This window comes from Erinaceus europaeus, chromosome 2 (assembly GCF_950295315.1).
Source record: "Erinaceus europaeus chromosome 2, mEriEur2.1, whole genome shotgun sequence".
Classification (NCBI taxonomy): Eukaryota; Metazoa; Chordata; class Mammalia; order Eulipotyphla; family Erinaceidae; genus Erinaceus; species Erinaceus europaeus.
In genome coordinates, this window is record NC_080163.1 from 60784324 (window position 1) to 60802028 (window position 17705).

Consider the following 17705-nt stretch of genomic DNA (forward strand, 5'->3'; position numbering starts at 1 on the left):
GGTCTGTCATTGCTTGTTCTGTCACCATAAAACGTTCACAGATGAAGTAGCCGATCCAGTCTATTCAGCAGTCCACTGAAAGGCTCTTAGTCTAAACCAGTGACCTCTGCCACACTTTGCCTCCGACTTCCCCCCAACCCCAGGATTTTCATGTTGTCTATTCGCTTGTAGTGTTTCCAACTTCCTATCATAAAATATTGTCTTGTTGAAACAAACCCACATACATAAACACTTTTGCATTTTAATCTTTTTTTCCTTTGCTTTTATTTTTTTGTTAGCTGCATATTTGTGTCCTGTATAATCTTATAATTCCCTCAGTTTTTTCCCTATTGCTATTATATTATCAATCTTTTCCTTACACTGTCTTGCAGCTGGAGGAGGTTATGACATGCTAATTCAAAGTAAGGCACTCTGGCATACTGAGTATTTCAAACTGAAAGAATATGAGAAATAAGAGTTCCAAGAAGGAATTTCTACACTTCTCCTGAATCAGGCCCTAAGGTTCTCATGTGGGAGATACCTGTTTACACTCATAAGAAAAGAGTATCCTTATCAGAGAGTAGTGAAGGAGGAGTCTGAACAGTCTTTGCTGTTTTTTGCAGTTTACTAAACTTAGCACATATCCTTTTGTTCTACTCCATTTCCCCATGATTCTTCATCTTCCTCAAAGTCGGCATTAGACTTATTATTAGATTTACTGCTTCCATGGGTCTTTATTTCCCTGAGTCAAGTACAGTAATGAATTTTCATACCCCCCCCCCCGTTAATGTCTTTTGTTAAGGAACTAACCTAAGGTTTCTCAGCAGGAAAAACAAAATTTTTCCCCCTTCTCCAACAGTTTCAATGTAAATATCCACCTAGAAATTGCTCTGGGTATGTCTGGAGCTAAACATTTTCAATAGTTAAGTATGAAGTAGACTTCTGATTTAAGGTATTTATTGTTTATAAAGGCTCTAAGAGTTTAACTACTATTATGTTATTAGAATAGTAAAAAAAAAAAAGAGAGAGAGAGCGAGAGAGAAAGAAAAAGGAGAAGAAGAGAAGGAAGAGGAGGTGGAGGAGGAAGAGGAGGTGGAAGAGGAAGAAGCTGTTCCTGTCCCCACCTGCACGGGGGAAGCTTCCCAAGTGGTGAAGTAGTGCCACAGGTGCCGTCCCCTGTCCCCCAGCCCTCCCCCGTCTCTTCCCTCTCAACTTCTGTCTCTATCCAAAATAAATATGCAATAAAGACTAGAGAGACAGCCCAATGAGAGAGCACAGGACTTGAATGCCTGCAGCCCAAGAGGTCTCAGGCTCTATGGTACTACTATCTTCCAGAAATGAGCAGTACTCTGAAGTCTCGTATCATTCTCTCTCATACAGAAATATGGTTTTTAAAAAATTTAATGATTTTTTAATTATTTTTTTTCCTTTTGTTGCCCTTGTTGCTTATTGTTGTTGTTACTATTATTGTTGTTATTGCTGTCGTTGTTTAATAGGACACAGAAAAATCGAGAGAGGAGGTGAAGACAGAGACGGGAAAGACAGACACCTGCAGATCTGCTTCAATGCCAATAAAGCGAACCCTCGCAGGTGGGGAGCCGGGGGTTCAAACTGGGATCCTTATACCGGTCCTTGTGCTTTGTGCTATGTGTGCGTAACCCGCTGAGCCACCGCCTGGATCCCAGAAATAAGTTTTTAAAACATAAAAATAAGCATAAGATTTAAATAAAATTGAGAAATGCGATGATTGATTTTTTAAAAGTGAAACAAGTCATGTCACAAAGGGTAAGAAAAAATTCTCAAAACATAAAAATAAGCATAAGATTTAAATAAAATTGAGAAATGCGATTTTTAAAAAGTGAAACAAGTCATGTCATAAAGGATAAGAAAAAATTCTCAAAAATTGAGCATTTTTCAATTTTTTTTCTCCTTCTATTATTTAAAGTCCTATTTATTCCTTTAACAAGTCTTTCAAACTATAAGCACAAAGCTCTTACCTCTTGAATAGCTGTCATCACAACATGTTGAACAGCTTCTTCCATCATCATAATGGCTTGGATGTACTCTGAAAATAAGAATAATCTGGGATGTCACTATCCAAATCGAAGGTAGTCAGCAAGTAAAGGCTAATATATTTCAATGAATTTTTTATAAGCAGGTTTCTCCTAGGAACTCCTCACATAATTAAATAAATGTACCATAGGTAAAGAAAATGCTTTATTTAATTTTAATCAATAATAGCATTAGTATTCTTTAAGATAAATTTCATATTTCTCATCACTGCTTCTAAAGCTGAGGATAAAGCAGGAAAGCAGACTCTCAGAATGTAAGACAATGAAATGGTAGCACACTTAAGTCAGGATGAAAAGAACTCCGTATCACTAGTTCTAAAATATAGTAATAAAAATATATTTTTTAAAGATTTTATTTACTAATGAGAAAGATAGGAGGAGAGAAAGAATCAGACATCACTCTGGTACATGTGCTGCCAGGGATTGAGCTTGGGAACTCAAGCTTGCTTGAGAGTCCAGTGCTTTATCCATTGCACCACCTCCCAACCACTAAAAAAAAAAAAAAAAAAAGAAAAAAAGAAAAGAAAAAAAAAACACTTCTACATTATTCTTTGTCACATGTTTTAAAACTTTCAAGTCTGTGAGTGTTTATGTAACAAAGTATTGAATTATGTGGTTACTCATATTTTCTACTACAGGAAACAAACAACAACAACAAAAACACCCTTAACAACCTAAGAGCTGCCTTATGCAGAGAATTAAGATGAATTTAAGACAAACTGCTATTCAAGGCAAACAAACTGCTATTCAAAGTAAACAAAAATTGTGTAACACTGACCTTTAAATAAGAAATGGGGGCCAGTGGTGGTGCACCTAGTTAAGTGCATATGGTACAGTATGAAAGGATCCAGGTTCAAGCCCCCAGTCCCTACCTATAGGGGGAAAGCTTCATGAGTAGTGAAGGTCTCAAGCAAGTCTCAAGGTGTTTCTCTTTCTCCCTATCTCTCCCTCTCCTCTCAATTTCTCTCTCTATCCAAAACAATAAAGAGGGAGAGAGACAGAGACACCTGCAGCACTGCTTTAACTTGTGAAGCTTTCCCCCTGCAGGTGGGGAGCAGGGGCTTCAACCCAGGTCCTTGTGCATTGTAACATTTACGCGTAACTAGGTGCAGCACCATCCGGCCCCCCAACTTCTTCATTCTTATCCTATCCACTGCCAAAAGAGAAGGCTGAGTTGTTTGTGACAAAGAGAGAGAGAAAAAAAAAAGCAGGTGGTCCGGAGACAGCACAGAGAATAAAGCACTGGATTCTCAACCACAGGTCCTGAGTTTAATTCCTGGCAGCACATGTACCAGAGTGATGGCTGGTTCTCTCTCTCCGCTTATCTTTCTCATGAATGAATAAATTAATTCTTTAAACATAGTTTCTATTATTTTTAAACACAATGTATGAAAAAAGTATAATACTAATAATTAAAAAAAAACAGGTGAGGGGGCCAGGTGGTGGTGTACCTGGTTAAGCGCACAAAGAGCCAGGTTCAAGCCTTGGTCCACAGCTGCAGGGGGAAAGCTTCACAAGCAGTGAAACAGTGCTGAAGGAGTCTCTCCCCCCTCTATCTCTCCCTCCTCTCAATTCCTTTCTGTCTCTATCCAAAATAAACATAACAAAGCAGATGAGATGGATTCTAAGAACCATGGTAAAAAACATTTCAATAAGGAACACTTGAAAAGGTAAACTGGGAAAACTTAATTTGAATCTTTTCCTCTGCTTGCTTCTCATAGATCCAAAAATGAAAAAAAAAATAATAATAAAATGAAAAATTGTTCCACCACTACAAATGTTAAAGGCTCTTTTTGGAAAACTGTTAAAGTGATCATGTATTTGGAATGCCAGACTATAATTCTTTGCTCAACAGGCAATTTAAAAATGTATGACATAGGGGCTGGGTGTTGGCACACCTGGTTAAGTGTACACAGTACTAAGTACAAGGACCTGTATAAGGATTTGGGTTCAATCACCTGCTCCTCATCTGCAGGGGTGATGCTTCACAAGTGGTGAAGCAGGTCTGCAGGTGTCTTTTTCTCTCCTCTTCTCTCCCCCATCCCTCTCAATATCTGTCTATTATATCCAATAAAAATGGAAAAAATGGCTACCAGGAGCAGTGGATTCGTAGTGCTGGCACTGAGTCCCAGCGATAATCCTAGAGGCACCAAAAAAAAAAAATGTGAGATTTTCCCAAATTTATCTTTCTCTTAGATGGCACACATAGATGGATCTAATTTGGGAGTGAGAGTGCTTTGTAGACTTCTATCTTCATGAGATGAGAAACTATCCATGTGCCAACAAATGCATTATAAACTACTAACCTTCTAATTAATAAAAAGTATGTTTTGATAGCATTATTAAATTGTGATTTTTAAAGTTGTTAATCTCAAAGTTTTTAGTTAACAAAAAGTAGGGTGGGGAGATAATACAGTGGTAGCACATAGAATTTGCATTGAAGAGGACTGGAATTTGATCCCTAGTACTACAGCAGCCAGAGTTGAGTGGTGCTCTCAAAAAACAAACAAACAAACAAACAAACTTGTACTGAATTACTGTCTTAAGGATATCTGGACTCAGATGTGATACACACTAATATACAAACCAAACTTAAATCACAGGTCTTGTTTCTAAGGTCCTAGGAAGGCATCCTAACTAACCACTATTTGGTAAAAACAAAAATGAGTTTTTTCCCTCTGAGCTCTATCTTTAACTTTTGCTGTTACTGGATCTTATGAATGTTTGAATACAGAAAGAAGTGCTTCAGCTATTCTGTTCAAAGTACTAAATAGCAAGGTACCTAACAAACTTAGTGAAGTTCAAGGTTATGGAGACTGTCATAGCTGCTAGAATGACTAAACAAACAGCCCTCAAATTAAAAGACTGTGGACATAAGAGAAGAAACAGTGGCAATGATAATGAGGAGGGAAAACTTATTGAGAACCTGTTGGGAGTGAAGAAAATAACAGTGGAAACAGAGAGGTTAGGAAGTTAGTAAGGTGTGAGAGGGGAAGCGTTAGTTAAGAAGCGGTGTTGCCACGTCAAGGCCCTTCCCCGCGAACACCGTAAAATGCCAAATGAGAAAATGATGATGAGAACTACAATAATGTACAATTTCTAAAAATATAATTTATAAATTCTAAAAATTCAAAATATAGTATGTGAGTACTGAGTGGATATCTATGACAGAATGCTAGAGAATGAGTGTGCTATGTTACTGGATTTATTCTGGTAACTTAGCTTTTAGGTCTAACATTTATAGTACTACTTAATATAAGGAGGAGTAAGCTTAAACATGAAAGGCACATAGTTTCTTATGAATCTTGGTCCTCTAATGTATAAAAAGCAATTTTTGTCCTGCTAGTGTCTTGAAGAATATCAGTTAGAAGGGTGATACTAACATTATAAATAGTGCTTACCACAACCAATATTTTGTGCCTTCAAATTTATTATAATTTCATTTGCCCAAATTTGAGAATCCAGATAGTCAAGATTAATGTATGGTCAATCAATGCTCTGAAAAATTTCTTCTTCTAACAACAGCAACTCATTTAAATAAAGACTTTTTTTTTTTTTTAATGTATGTGTTGCTTTTTCAATTGCGAAGCAAATGCAAGTACTCATTTCATTTAGTCTTCATGATTGTTAGGTTTTATGTCATTTTATACATAAAGGAAATGAGGAGTGCTTGCTTCGGCAGCACATTTACTAAAATTGGAAATGAGGAAATAGGCTGATCATCTTATCCAGTTAGTCACTGCACTATACCGGGACCTTGAAAATGAAACTATTGGGAGTCGGGAGGTATCGAAGTGGGTTAAGGGCAGACAGTGCAAGGCACAAGGACCAGGGTTCGAGCCTCCAGCTTCCCACCTGCAGGGGTGCTTTGTGGTGGTGAAGCAGGTCTGCAGGTGTAGGTGTCTTTCTCTCCCCCTCCTCTCTCCATTTCTCTCTGTCCTATCCAACAACAAATAGTAACTAACTACAACAATAACAACATCAGTAACTACAACAATAAAACAAGGACAACAAATCCTTGAACAATGTGCTTGTGCTCAATGTTGTTTTATTTGAATATTAATGATGAAAAAAAAAATAAATACCAGAGATTGGCTGTTTGGAGTTTGTATATTCTCCCCATATCACGGAAAACATCCTACTTAAAGTGGGGCACCACTTTATATCCTAAGCCACTAGGACAGGCTCTGACCAATCATACCATGAATTGGAATAAGTAGGTTAGAGAATGAATGAATGAACACAGTTGTGTTTATAAGTTAAAGTTGGGCTTTAATTTAGATGCCTGGTGATGTTTTGTGGTCAGAAATATGCTGTAGCAACTTAACTCATGCTTTTATCAGTTCAATGGTGGTAAAACTGATTCCACTACATGTTGTTTCACTGTCTCCAAGGAGCTATCATGATGTTAAATGAGCATGTACTATATTACCAGTTATACATGACAGGTAATACTTGATGATTCAGAAATTCACCTAATTTTATTTTAGCTATCAACTGTGTTCCTGAAAGCAGAAAATGCCCTAGGGACATGAAGGATATTAATCCTTCTCAAATCCTGCTCAAAAAAAAATTTTTTTTTTTAAATAATTTATATACAATTTCAGGGGGAAAAACTGAATCTAGGCATTTTAAAGAACACTTGGAGTGAAAACCTCAATGTTATGATTGTCTTGATTTTCAATGAAGTATTACTTTATAGGTGATTTGTTTGTTTTCCAATTCCCACTTTGTAATAAATTGAATTGGCCAACTCTTATAAACTTCCAAGGATTCCTCTATGAATGAAGTATACTCCCAAGTGTGGCTGACTCTCATATAATACATAAGCCACAAATCATTATTTTAATTCCACAAATAATTTCCATCTACCTTTTATTACATTATTAATGTGAGAAACACCAAAGCATCATTTTGTCATTTACCGTGATTCACCAATCTGTTTTTTGTAATTATTATTTATTTTTGCCTCTAGGTTATCTCTGGGGCTTGGTGTCTACACTACGAATCCACTGCTCCTGGTGGCCATTTTTGCTGTTGTTCTGTTGCTGGGTAGGACAGAAAGAAAATGAGAGAAATGGGGAACATTGAGAGGGGGAAAGACAGACAGACACCTGCAGAGCTGCTCCACCACTTGTGAAGCAACCTGCAGGTAGGGAGCTGGGAGCTCAAACTGGGGTCCTTGTGCCAGTCCCTGTGCTTCATACTATGTGCATTTAGCCTGGTGCACCACTTCTCAGACCCTAAGTATTATAAATTAACAAGGAAGAGAACCAGAGCTCTACTCTGGCACATTTATTACCATGGATTGAATTCAGGGCCCTGTGTACAAAGTCCTAATACTTTACCGCTCTACCTCTCAGACTGTGATTCACTAGTCATACTTTTTGCTTTTATGTGGTACCAGGACTGGAATCAAGAACCTCATACATGAAAACATTCACTATATTTCAAAGTTAGTCACTACGTCAGACCCTCCATTTACCTCTCTCTTATATGCAACCTAAAATATCCAAAGTTAAGTTCACAAAGATGAAATGAAATAATTATTGATAATTATTAATTTATCTGCACAATGTCCAAATAATAATATTCACAGTAGTTAAAAATAACTGGGAAGATAGCATAATGGCTACACAAGACTTTCATGCCTGAGATTCCAAGTTTCTAGGTTCAATCTCCAGCACCACCATAAAAGCTGGGTAGTGCTCTAATAAAAAGAAAAAAGTAATAAAAAAATATCCTACTTAAAGAATCATGAAGTCTGGGGCAGGGGTAGATAGCATAATGGTTATGCAAAGAGACTCTTATGCCTGAGGCTCGAAAGTCCTAGGTTCAATCTCCTGTACCACCATAAACTGGAGCTGAGCAGTGCTCTGGTTAAAAAAGAAAAAAGAATCATGAGGTTTTACAAAAAGGGAAAGACTATGATCACAACCAAATTTAATTTAGTAATTCCTTTATGCCTTAAAACTTGTAATTAGCAAAATCATGGAAAACAGCATTCTTTGAGGATGCCTTAAAAAGATATTACTGTTTTTGTCAGTGTTTCCTTTTTATATGTAAAAATTAAAAATATATTACTGTGAGAATTGATAATTTACATATAAAATGTACAGTATAGTTATATGTAATATATAACGTGTGTTACTTTCATGTATATACTAACTTCACATAAATTACCTTGCTTCTGTTCACAGTTCACAGCACAGCCTAAGATGAGCTGAAGCATCCTTCCAAGCTCTGCAGCATCAGAATGCTCCCCAATAAGGTTCACATCAGGAAGGGTAAAGTCATTAATTTGCTGCCCTAAAATCTGAATGAACATAAAAACATTAGGATTACATTTACATATTCAAAGAATATGTTTGACAGAGATTAGTTTGCTAGCATCAGATTATTTCCCAAGGCCAAAGCTATTACAGCACTCTTAATCCGATTTCTATTTTGACCTTCCATATCTAAGTTATAACTATTTTGGGTGACAGCAATTTAAGCTCTAATCTGGCATGTAGTAGACATACTGAGTAAAGAAACAGCGTAACACTCCCAGGAAGATTGGATGTACACTCTTTGAAGAAAGAGAAGTGGGAGGGGAGATAAAGATTCTGAACCAAGAAGTACCAGGAAAAATAGATTAAATCTAAGTTTTATTTATTTAATTTTTTTTATTCCCTTTATTTACTGGATAGAGACAGGCAGAAATCAAGCAGGAAGGGGGAGACAGAGAGGGAGAGAGACACCTGCAGCCCTGTTTCACCACTTGTGAAACTTTACCCCTGCAGGTGGGAACCAGGGACTCAAACCTGGATCTTTGTGCACTGTAATATGTGCACTTAACCAGGTGCACCACCATCCGGCCCCAGTTTTATTTATTTTTAACCAAAGCAGTGCTCAGCTCTGATATATGGAGATGGTGCTGGGGGCTGAATATGGGATTTTGGAGCCTCAGGCATGTGAGTCCGCATAACCATTATACTATGTATCCCAGCCCCTAAATCTAAATTCTTCACTTCCACAGTAAGATTCTTCCTAGGATGGCCCATGAAGAAGAAAGCACTGGATTCTCAAGCATGAGGTCAGTCTGATAATGACATTTATATATGACAGCATGAAAGTTTTTTCTTATTAATAAACAAATGAGTAAATCTTAAAAGAAAAACAGGATCCCATGAACAAGCTAATGAATAAGTGTTTTTATATACAAAAAGCACAAGTGGGGCCAGGCGGTGGTGCACCAGGCTAACACACATAATATGAAGCATAAGGATCCTAGTTCAAGTTCCCGCTTCCCTACCTACAAGGGGGTCGCTTCACAAGCGGTGGAGCAGGTCTGCAGGTGTCTATCTTTCTCTCTCGCTCTCTATCCTCCCCTCCCATCTCAATTTCTCTCTATCCTATTAAAAAAAAAAAAAAAAAAAAAGGCTGCAGGAGCAGTGGATTCATAGTGCAGGCACTGAGGCTCCAAGGCCTCAGTGATAACCCTGGAGGCAAAAAAAAGGAAAAGAAAAAGCACAAGCAGGATGAATGTGGATATAGTGCTACGGGTGAGGAGATAATAGTGCAAGGAAGATCAAAGTGGTCAGGCAGTGTGGCTAATGGTAAAAAAAAAAAAAAAAAGCAAACTTGATTTCTCAATGTAATACTTTGAAGAGAAAGTAACTCAACCATATTTATATTTAAAAAATATTTTTATTAATTTTATAATTGGATTGAGACAGAGAAACTGATAAAGAAGTGGAGAGATAGAGGCATAGAGACACCTGTAGCCCTGCTTCACCACTCATGAAGCTTTCCCTCTGCAGTTGGGGACCAGGGGCTTGAACCTGGGTCCTGCACACTGTAATATGTGTGCTTAACCAGGTGTGCCACCACCTGGCCCCTCATATTTATATTTTTAAAAATGATCCTGATTGTGGGTGAGGAAGATAACATAATGGTTGCACTCACACACAAAGATTTTCATGCCTGAGGCTCCATAGTCCCAGGTTCAATTTCCCATACTATCATAACTACAGCTGAGCAGTGCTCAGAAGAGAAAGGGGGAACATTATCTTGACTTAAGAGTGGAGGGTAGCCTAACAGACTGCAGAGACGCAAGCATGAAATCAGAGTCACCAACTGGAAAACACTAGTAATCTAAGCATAAGCTAATGATGGCCTGGTATAGGCGGTGGGAGGAGAGATGGAGAAAGCTGTATTTTGGAGGCTTAGTAGGATGATCTAATGATATCCAAAGAAGGAAAGGCTATAAATGATTTGTAGGTCTGAGGCTTAAGCAGTAAGGTGGATGGTGACTTTACTTTCTTTTTTTTTTCTTTTTTTTATTGGGGAATTAATGTTTTATATTCAACAGTAAGTACAATAGTTTGTACATGCATAACATTCCTCAGTTTCCCATATAACAATACAACCCCCACTAGGTCCTCTGAATCCTTCCTGGACCTGTATTCTCCTACCCACCCACAACAGTCTTTTACTTTGGTGCGATACGCCAATTACAGTTCAGGTTCTACTTGTGTTTTCTTTTCTGATCTTGTTTTTCAACTTCAGCCTGAGAGTGAGATCATCCCATATTCATGTTTCTGTTTCTGACTTATTTCACTCAACATGATTTTTTCAAGGTCCATCCAAGATCGGCTGAAAACGGTGAAGTCACCATTTTTTACAGCTGAGTAGTATTCCATTGTGTATATATACCACCACTTGCTCAGCCACTCATCTGTTGTTGGACACCTGGGTTGCTTCCAGGTTTTGGCTATTACAAATTGTGCTGCCAAGAACATATGTGTACACAGATCTTTTTGGATGGGTATGTTGGGTTTCTTAGGATATATCCCCAGGAGAGGAATTGCAGGGTCATAGGGTAGGTCCATTACTAGCCTTCTGAGAGTTCTCCAGACTGTTCTCCACAGAGGCTGGACCAATTGACATTCCCACCAGCAGTGCAGGAGGGTTCCTTTGACCCCACACCCTCTCCAGCATTTGCTGCTGTATGACATTTTCTGTTGTATGACATTCTCACAGGAGTGAAGTGATATCTCACTATTGTCTTGATTTGCATTTCTCTGACAATCAGAGACTTGGAGCATTTTTTCATGTGTTTCTCGGCCTTTTGGATCTCTTCTGTGGTGAATATCCTGTCCATGTCCTCCCCCCATTTTTGGATGGGGTTATTTGTTGTCTTGTTGTTGAGTTTGGCAAGCTCTTTATAAATGTTGGTTATTAAACTCTTGTCTGATGTATGGCATGTAAAGATCTTCTCCCATTCTGTGAGGGGTCTCTTGGTTTGGGTAGTGGTTTTCTTTTGCTGTGAAGCTTTTTCATTTGATGTAGTCCCATAAGTTTACACTTGCCTTAGTCTTCTTTGTAATTGGATTTGTTTCACTGAAGATGTCTTTAAAATGTATGCGGAAAAGAGTTCTGCCAATATTTTCCTCTAAGTATCTGATAGTTTGTGGTCTAACATCCAAGTCCTTGATCCACTTGGAATTTACTTTTGTATTTGGTGAAATATAGTGGTTCAGTTTCATTCTTCTGCAAGTTTCAACCCATTGTTTCCAACACCATTTGTTGAAGAGACTCTGCTTTCCCTATTTAATAGTGTGAGCCCCTTTGTCAAAGATTAGATGTCCGTAGGTGTGGGGGGTTTACTTTCTTAGATAGGGAGGACAGATAGTGTAAGAGCTGCAGTGAAAAACTTTTAAGAAAATAACATAGGCTTTGAGACTGCATTGTGTCCATTTGATTTGTGATCATAAAATTTAAAGAAAACTAGCTAGTTCTACTGCTGTATTTTTCTTCATAATGTCTCCTAACGGCTATTTTCCCCCCTTTGTTGCCCTTGTTGTTTTATCATTGTTGTGATTATTATTATTGTTGTTATTGCTGTCATCATTGTTGGACAGGACAGAGAGAAATGGAGAGAGGAGGGGAATACAGAGAAGGAGAGAGAAAGATAAGACACCTGCAGGCCTACTTCACCACTTGTGAAGTGACCCCCCCTAGCAGGTGGAGAGCCAGTGGCTGGAACCAGGATCTTTACACCAGTCCTTGCACTTTGCACCATGTGCGCTTAACCCACTGCACTACTGCCCGACCTCCGCGTCTTTAATTTTTCTGTTGTAGACACAAGAGACAAACTACATCTAGGGATAGGGACTTTGCTGAGGAATAAAATGAAGGTGGACAAGGGAGTTAATTAGAACAAAATACAGACTACCTTCACAAATAGGAGACAGGTCATAGAGACAAAGTAAAAATTGAATAGACTGGTGATCATCTACAAACCATCCTTCACTGAAAAGAATTATCTAGTAAAAACTTAATATGTACCTTCCCCCACCCCTAAACCCCAGTACTGCTCAGCTCTGGCTTATGATGGTGCAGGAGCCTCAGGAATAAGTCTTTTAAATAACCATTATGTTGTCTCCCCCACCCAAATGATGACTACTTAAACCAACATTGCAAGGGGTAGGGTAGTAGCACACCTGGCTGAGTGCACATATTGCAATGCTCAAGGACCTAGGTTGAAGCCCCTGGTCTCCACTTGCAGGAGGAAAGCTTGGCAAGTGGTGGTGAAGCAGGGCTGCAGGTATCTCCCTCTCTGTCTCCTCCTTGCTCTTGATTTCTGGCTATCTCTATCCAATTAATAAGTAATTTTTAAAAGAATCCTAAGAAAATATCAACTGGAGGCTGGGGAAAGATTATGTTTATGCACAAGACTTTCATGTCTGAGGCTCTGAGGTCCCAGGTTTAATCCCTAGCATCACCAAAAGCCAGAACTGAGCAATTTTCTGGGGTCTTGGGGTCTATCTATTTCTTATTAATTAAAATATAATAAAATATTAAAACAAAAACTATCAACTGGAAGAAAAAATTTTAAATTGTATGTATGTATTTGCTTCTGAAGTAATCTTGGTTTGTAAGACTATAAATGCTTTAGAAGTATCATTTCACATTTTTTAAGTATGTATATATACATATATATTTTAGTCAGTGCATTTGATTCCTTAGAATATATCCTCAGGAAAGGAATTGCAGAGTCATAGGCTAAGTGCATTTCTTGCCCTTTGAGAGTTCTCCAATCTGCTCTCTACAGGGTTTGAACCAATTTACATTCCCATCAGCAGTGCAGGAGGGTTCCTTTACTGCAACAATATCTCCAACATTCGTTGTTGTTATTCTTTCTGGCATATGACATTCTCACAGGAGTAGTTATCTCACTGTTGTTTGCATTTCTCTGACAATCAATGACTTTGAACATTTTTTTCTCATATGTCTGATTGGCCTTTTGGATCTCTTCTTTGGTGAATATTCTGTTTATATGTTTCCCCCACTACTGGATGGGTTTTTCTGTTGTTCTTGTTGAGTTTGTTGAGCTTTTATGTATTTTGGCTATTAGCCTTTTGTCTGATGTATGGCATATAAATATCTTCTCCCATTCTGCATATCCTCACAGTTCTTAAATCTTCATTTCAAATTATTCCAAAGTTGTGGTATAAATAGGGTCATCAGGATTGGATTTTGGCATGGCTGGACTCTGCTCAGCAGACTATAATGTCGTATCTCATAAACCTCTTCTGCTTGTAGTGTTGTTATGTGGCAGAGGTTTTACCTTCTTGGGAGAATTCATCATCCCCCTGCAGCCTGGCTGTTGACCTTCCCATAACCAGTTTCTTTTTTTTTTTTTTAATATTTATTTTATTTATTTTTTCCCTTTTGTTGCCCTTGTTGTTTTATTGTTGTAGTTATTATTGTTGTTGTTGGATAGGACAGAGAGAAATGGAGAGAGGGAGGGGAAGAAAGAGAGGAGGAGAGAAAGATAGACACCTGCAGACCTGCTTCACCGCCTGTGAAGCGAGTCCCCTGCAGGTGGGGAGCCGGGGTTCAAACTGGGATCCTTATGCCGGTCTTTGTGCTTTGCGCCACCTGCACTTAGCCCGCTGTACTACAGCCCGACCCCCCCATAACCAGTTTCTATGTGAGTTTTCCTAACTACTGCAGAGATCTTACTGAAAATGTCAGAAGGAGGAATACACATGCCCCATGTTAGTCTGACATCTTGGCCCCACAGCCCTTGATTATTAACTGTTCCTTTAATTGAAACTATAAAATTAAATTTGCTATAGCAATATTCCCAGCAGAATGAGGAAACAATTCCTTACCTCATGATTGTAATCTAAGATTCCTTTCAAAATTTTCTTTAAATTGCTTATCTGTTTAAAGAGAGAGAAAGAACTGAGTAAAATGCAACACAGATCACAACAGTTTAACATAAAAAATTCTGAACTAGGGGGTCGAGCCCTAGTGCACTTGATTGAGGACACACATTATCATGCTCAAGAACCTGGGTTTGAGCCCCACCTGTGGAGGGAAAACTTCACAAGCAGTGAGGCTTGTCTGTAGGTGTCTCGTATTCTCTCCACTCTATCTCCCTGTATCTTTCTGTTTCTGTTCTATCTAAATAAAAGAAAGGAGCGGGGGATGATGGTGAATTACTTGGTTGAGTATACATGTTGTAGTATGCAAGGACCCTGGTTCAAGCCCCTGTCCTCGCCTGCAGGGGGGAAGCTTCACAAATAGTGAAGTAGGTCTGCAGGTGTCTTTCTAACTCCTTCCCTATCTCCTCCTTCCAATTCATTTTCTCTCTGTCTCTATCCAATAAATGAATAAATAAAATATTAAAAAAGAGAGGAAAATAAAAAAAGGGAAAAATGGCTACTGGGAGCAATGGATTTGTTCTACAGGCATTAAGCCCCAGAAATAACCTGGTGAGGAAAAAAAAAACTTCTGAACCAATAATTCTATACACTCATAAAGTGAATATAAAAATTAATATCCAACATCATATTCAAATTACAAGCATCATTAAAAATTTAAAAAATAAAAACGACAGTCAGGGGCTGGGTGGTGGTGCACCTGGTTAAACGCACACATTACCATCCACAAGGACCTGGGTTTGAGTACCTGAATCCTCATTCCCTGTCCTACAGAAAGAAAGCAGGCTATGGTGTTATGTAATCTGTATTTATTATGGCTTATGATCAAAGAAATTTGAAATACTAGACAGGAACTAACAAGGTTTGGACAAGTTAATAATGATCAATATTTTCTCACTATTAATAACACCAACAACTAGCACTGTCACACACTGTCAGTAAGTATATTATTTGCATATCTTAACTCATTTATTTCTGTGAACTAGAGCCTATATAATGGTCATTTTACAAATGGGAAAAACTGAGGCACAGAAAGATTAAAAGACTCCTCCAGACACAGGAAACAGAAGAGTGTAATATGAATGCAGAGACTCTGGTTCTGAAGTTCATGCCCTTGGTTGTTATGCTTCACTGATTTTTATAGTGTATCTTGGTAAGCAAGTTCAATTACCACCTTCCAATATTCAATTCTAGGTTTTACTAAAGGCTACTGAATTTTCTAAAACTCACTGGATTCACCAGATAAAGAAGGCCACAAATATTATATACATATTAATAAAAGACTAATAGTAGACAAGTAAAAAGAAAATACCTTTAGTCTCCAGTTATCTCCTACTTCAGTTTTGATTCTGTTTAGCCAATTTTCATCAAAATATGCAGGATCTCTGAAAATACAAAAAGCTGGCACTTTAAGATCATGTAGGTATAAAACTAAAAAAGCAAAACACCCCCAACTTTCCTATCGTCATTCAACTGCAACATAAAAACATAGTTACTTATCAACTTCTAAATAACTCAGTATGTCTCAAGACTAGATGCAATCACACAGTTTATCAACTCACTGGGGGGAAAAAATATCTTGTCAAAAAGCAAGCTAAAAGATAACATACAGTTAACATTTTGAAAACAAATTGTAAGTGAATGTCCTAACCTGAAATTAAGGTTAATTAATGTGCATGTCACATTAATACAAAACCAGCCAAAATCAATGACACATTTTTTTTAACAAATGGCAATATTGAGGTTATATATATGTTTTTTTTATTAGTGATTTAACAGTACTTTAACTATAGTTATAGGATTTCAGGGGTGTAATCTCATACCAAAGACGTGTAAGTTATTGCACCCTCCAACAAATTCTGGTGTTCCACTCCCTGAAAACTTCATAATTCTCAGAGTCTGAGAGAGTTTGGTTAGTCTTTTTTTTTTTTTTTTTTTAAATTCATTTGGTTTTGTCATCTATATTTGTTGTTTATTTTCGGAGGCTCCAGCTGGCCGGGCTAGCTTCACGGTGGTAGACAGAGACAGAGACTCAGGGACACACGGCTGGGCAGGGAAGCTGTATTTCTTTATTCAGGAACAACGATTCATAAACTAACCCAAACTAATCACCAAACAGAACTCTCCTGCCTCCTTCTCCCGCGGCAGCGCCAACAACTCTCGAACTCTGGAACTCTGGAACTCTCTCGGGGTTCCTTGGGGCGGGGACAAGTGGGCCCGAAAACTAGCAGGACTAACCCAATTTTCCTGGCAGGGGGAGAGCATACAACAATGTTATACATATGGGGGAATCATCTGGTAGCTGTGAGGAAAACTATTGACTGTAAAGCATTAATCCTCCAATAAAGAAATAAAAAATAAAATTAAAATTAATTAAAAAATAATAGACCAAAAAAAAAAAAAAAGTGATCTCACCATCACCATCACAGGTGAAGCTTAGAGAATCATGTTAAGTGAGATAAATCAGAAACAGAAGGATGGCAACCCAGGTGTCCAACAACAGATGAGTGGCTGAGCAAGTGGTGGTATATATATACAATGGAATACTACTCAGCTATAAAAAATGGTGACTTCACCGTTTTCAGCTGATCTTGGATGGACCTTGAAAAATTCGTATTAAGTGAAATAAGTCAGAAACAGAAGGATGAGTATGGGATGATCTCACTCTCAGGCCAAAGTTGAAAAACAAGATCAGAAAAGAAAACACAAATAGAACCTGAACTGGAATTGGCGTATCGCACCAAAGTAAAAGACTCTGAGGTGGGTGGGTGGGGAAAATACAAGTCCAAGAAGGATGACAGAGGACCTAGTGGGGGTTGTATTGTTATATGGGAAACTGGGGAATGTTATGCATGTACAAACCATTGTACTTACTGTTGAATGTAAAACATTAATTCCCCAATAAAAAGAAAGAAAGAAAGAAAGCTTCACAAGTGGTGGTGAAGCAGCGCTGCAGGTATCATTCCGTCTCTCTCCCTATCCCTGCCCCCTTCGTCTCAACTTCTGGCTATTTCTATCCAATAAGCAAATAAATATTAAATATTTAAGGGGCTGAGTTGTGGCACACCTGGCTGAGCGCATGTTACAATGTGCGTGGATTATTTGAGCCCCCAGTCCCCACCTGCAGAGGGAAAGCTTTGCGAGCAGTGAAGCAGTGCTGCAGGTGTCTCTTTATCTCCCCCCCTCCTTTCCCTCTCGATTTCTGGCTGTCTTTATCCAATAAATAAAGATTATAAAAAAAAAACTTAAAAAAAAAAACTGGGAAATGTTATGCATGTACAAACTATTGTATTTACTGCTGAATGTAAAACATTAATTCCCCAATAAAGAAATTAAAAAAAAAAAAGCAACAGAAGGATGAATATGGGATGGTATTTATAGGCAGAAGTTGAAAAACAAGATCAGAAGAGAAAACACAAAGCAGAACTTGGAC

At 38.1% G+C, this 17705-nt stretch overlaps 1 protein-coding gene across 1 annotated transcript in view; it reads right to left on the reverse strand.

The window, feature by feature from the left end:
* The window catches only part of HOOK3 (hook microtubule tethering protein 3), a 103630-nt gene that overhangs the window by 68517 nt on the left and 17408 nt on the right, over positions 1-17705 (reverse strand). Inside the window, exons 3-6 of the mRNA XM_060181586.1 lie at positions 15585-15657; positions 14219-14269; positions 8235-8367; positions 1977-2044 (exon numbers count right to left, since the gene is read on the reverse strand). Of these exons, the coding sequence (XP_060037569.1) occupies positions 1977-2044; positions 8235-8367; positions 14219-14269; positions 15585-15657 (325 nt within the window). The remainder of the gene's footprint in view (positions 1-1976; positions 2045-8234; positions 8368-14218; positions 14270-15584; positions 15658-17705) is intronic.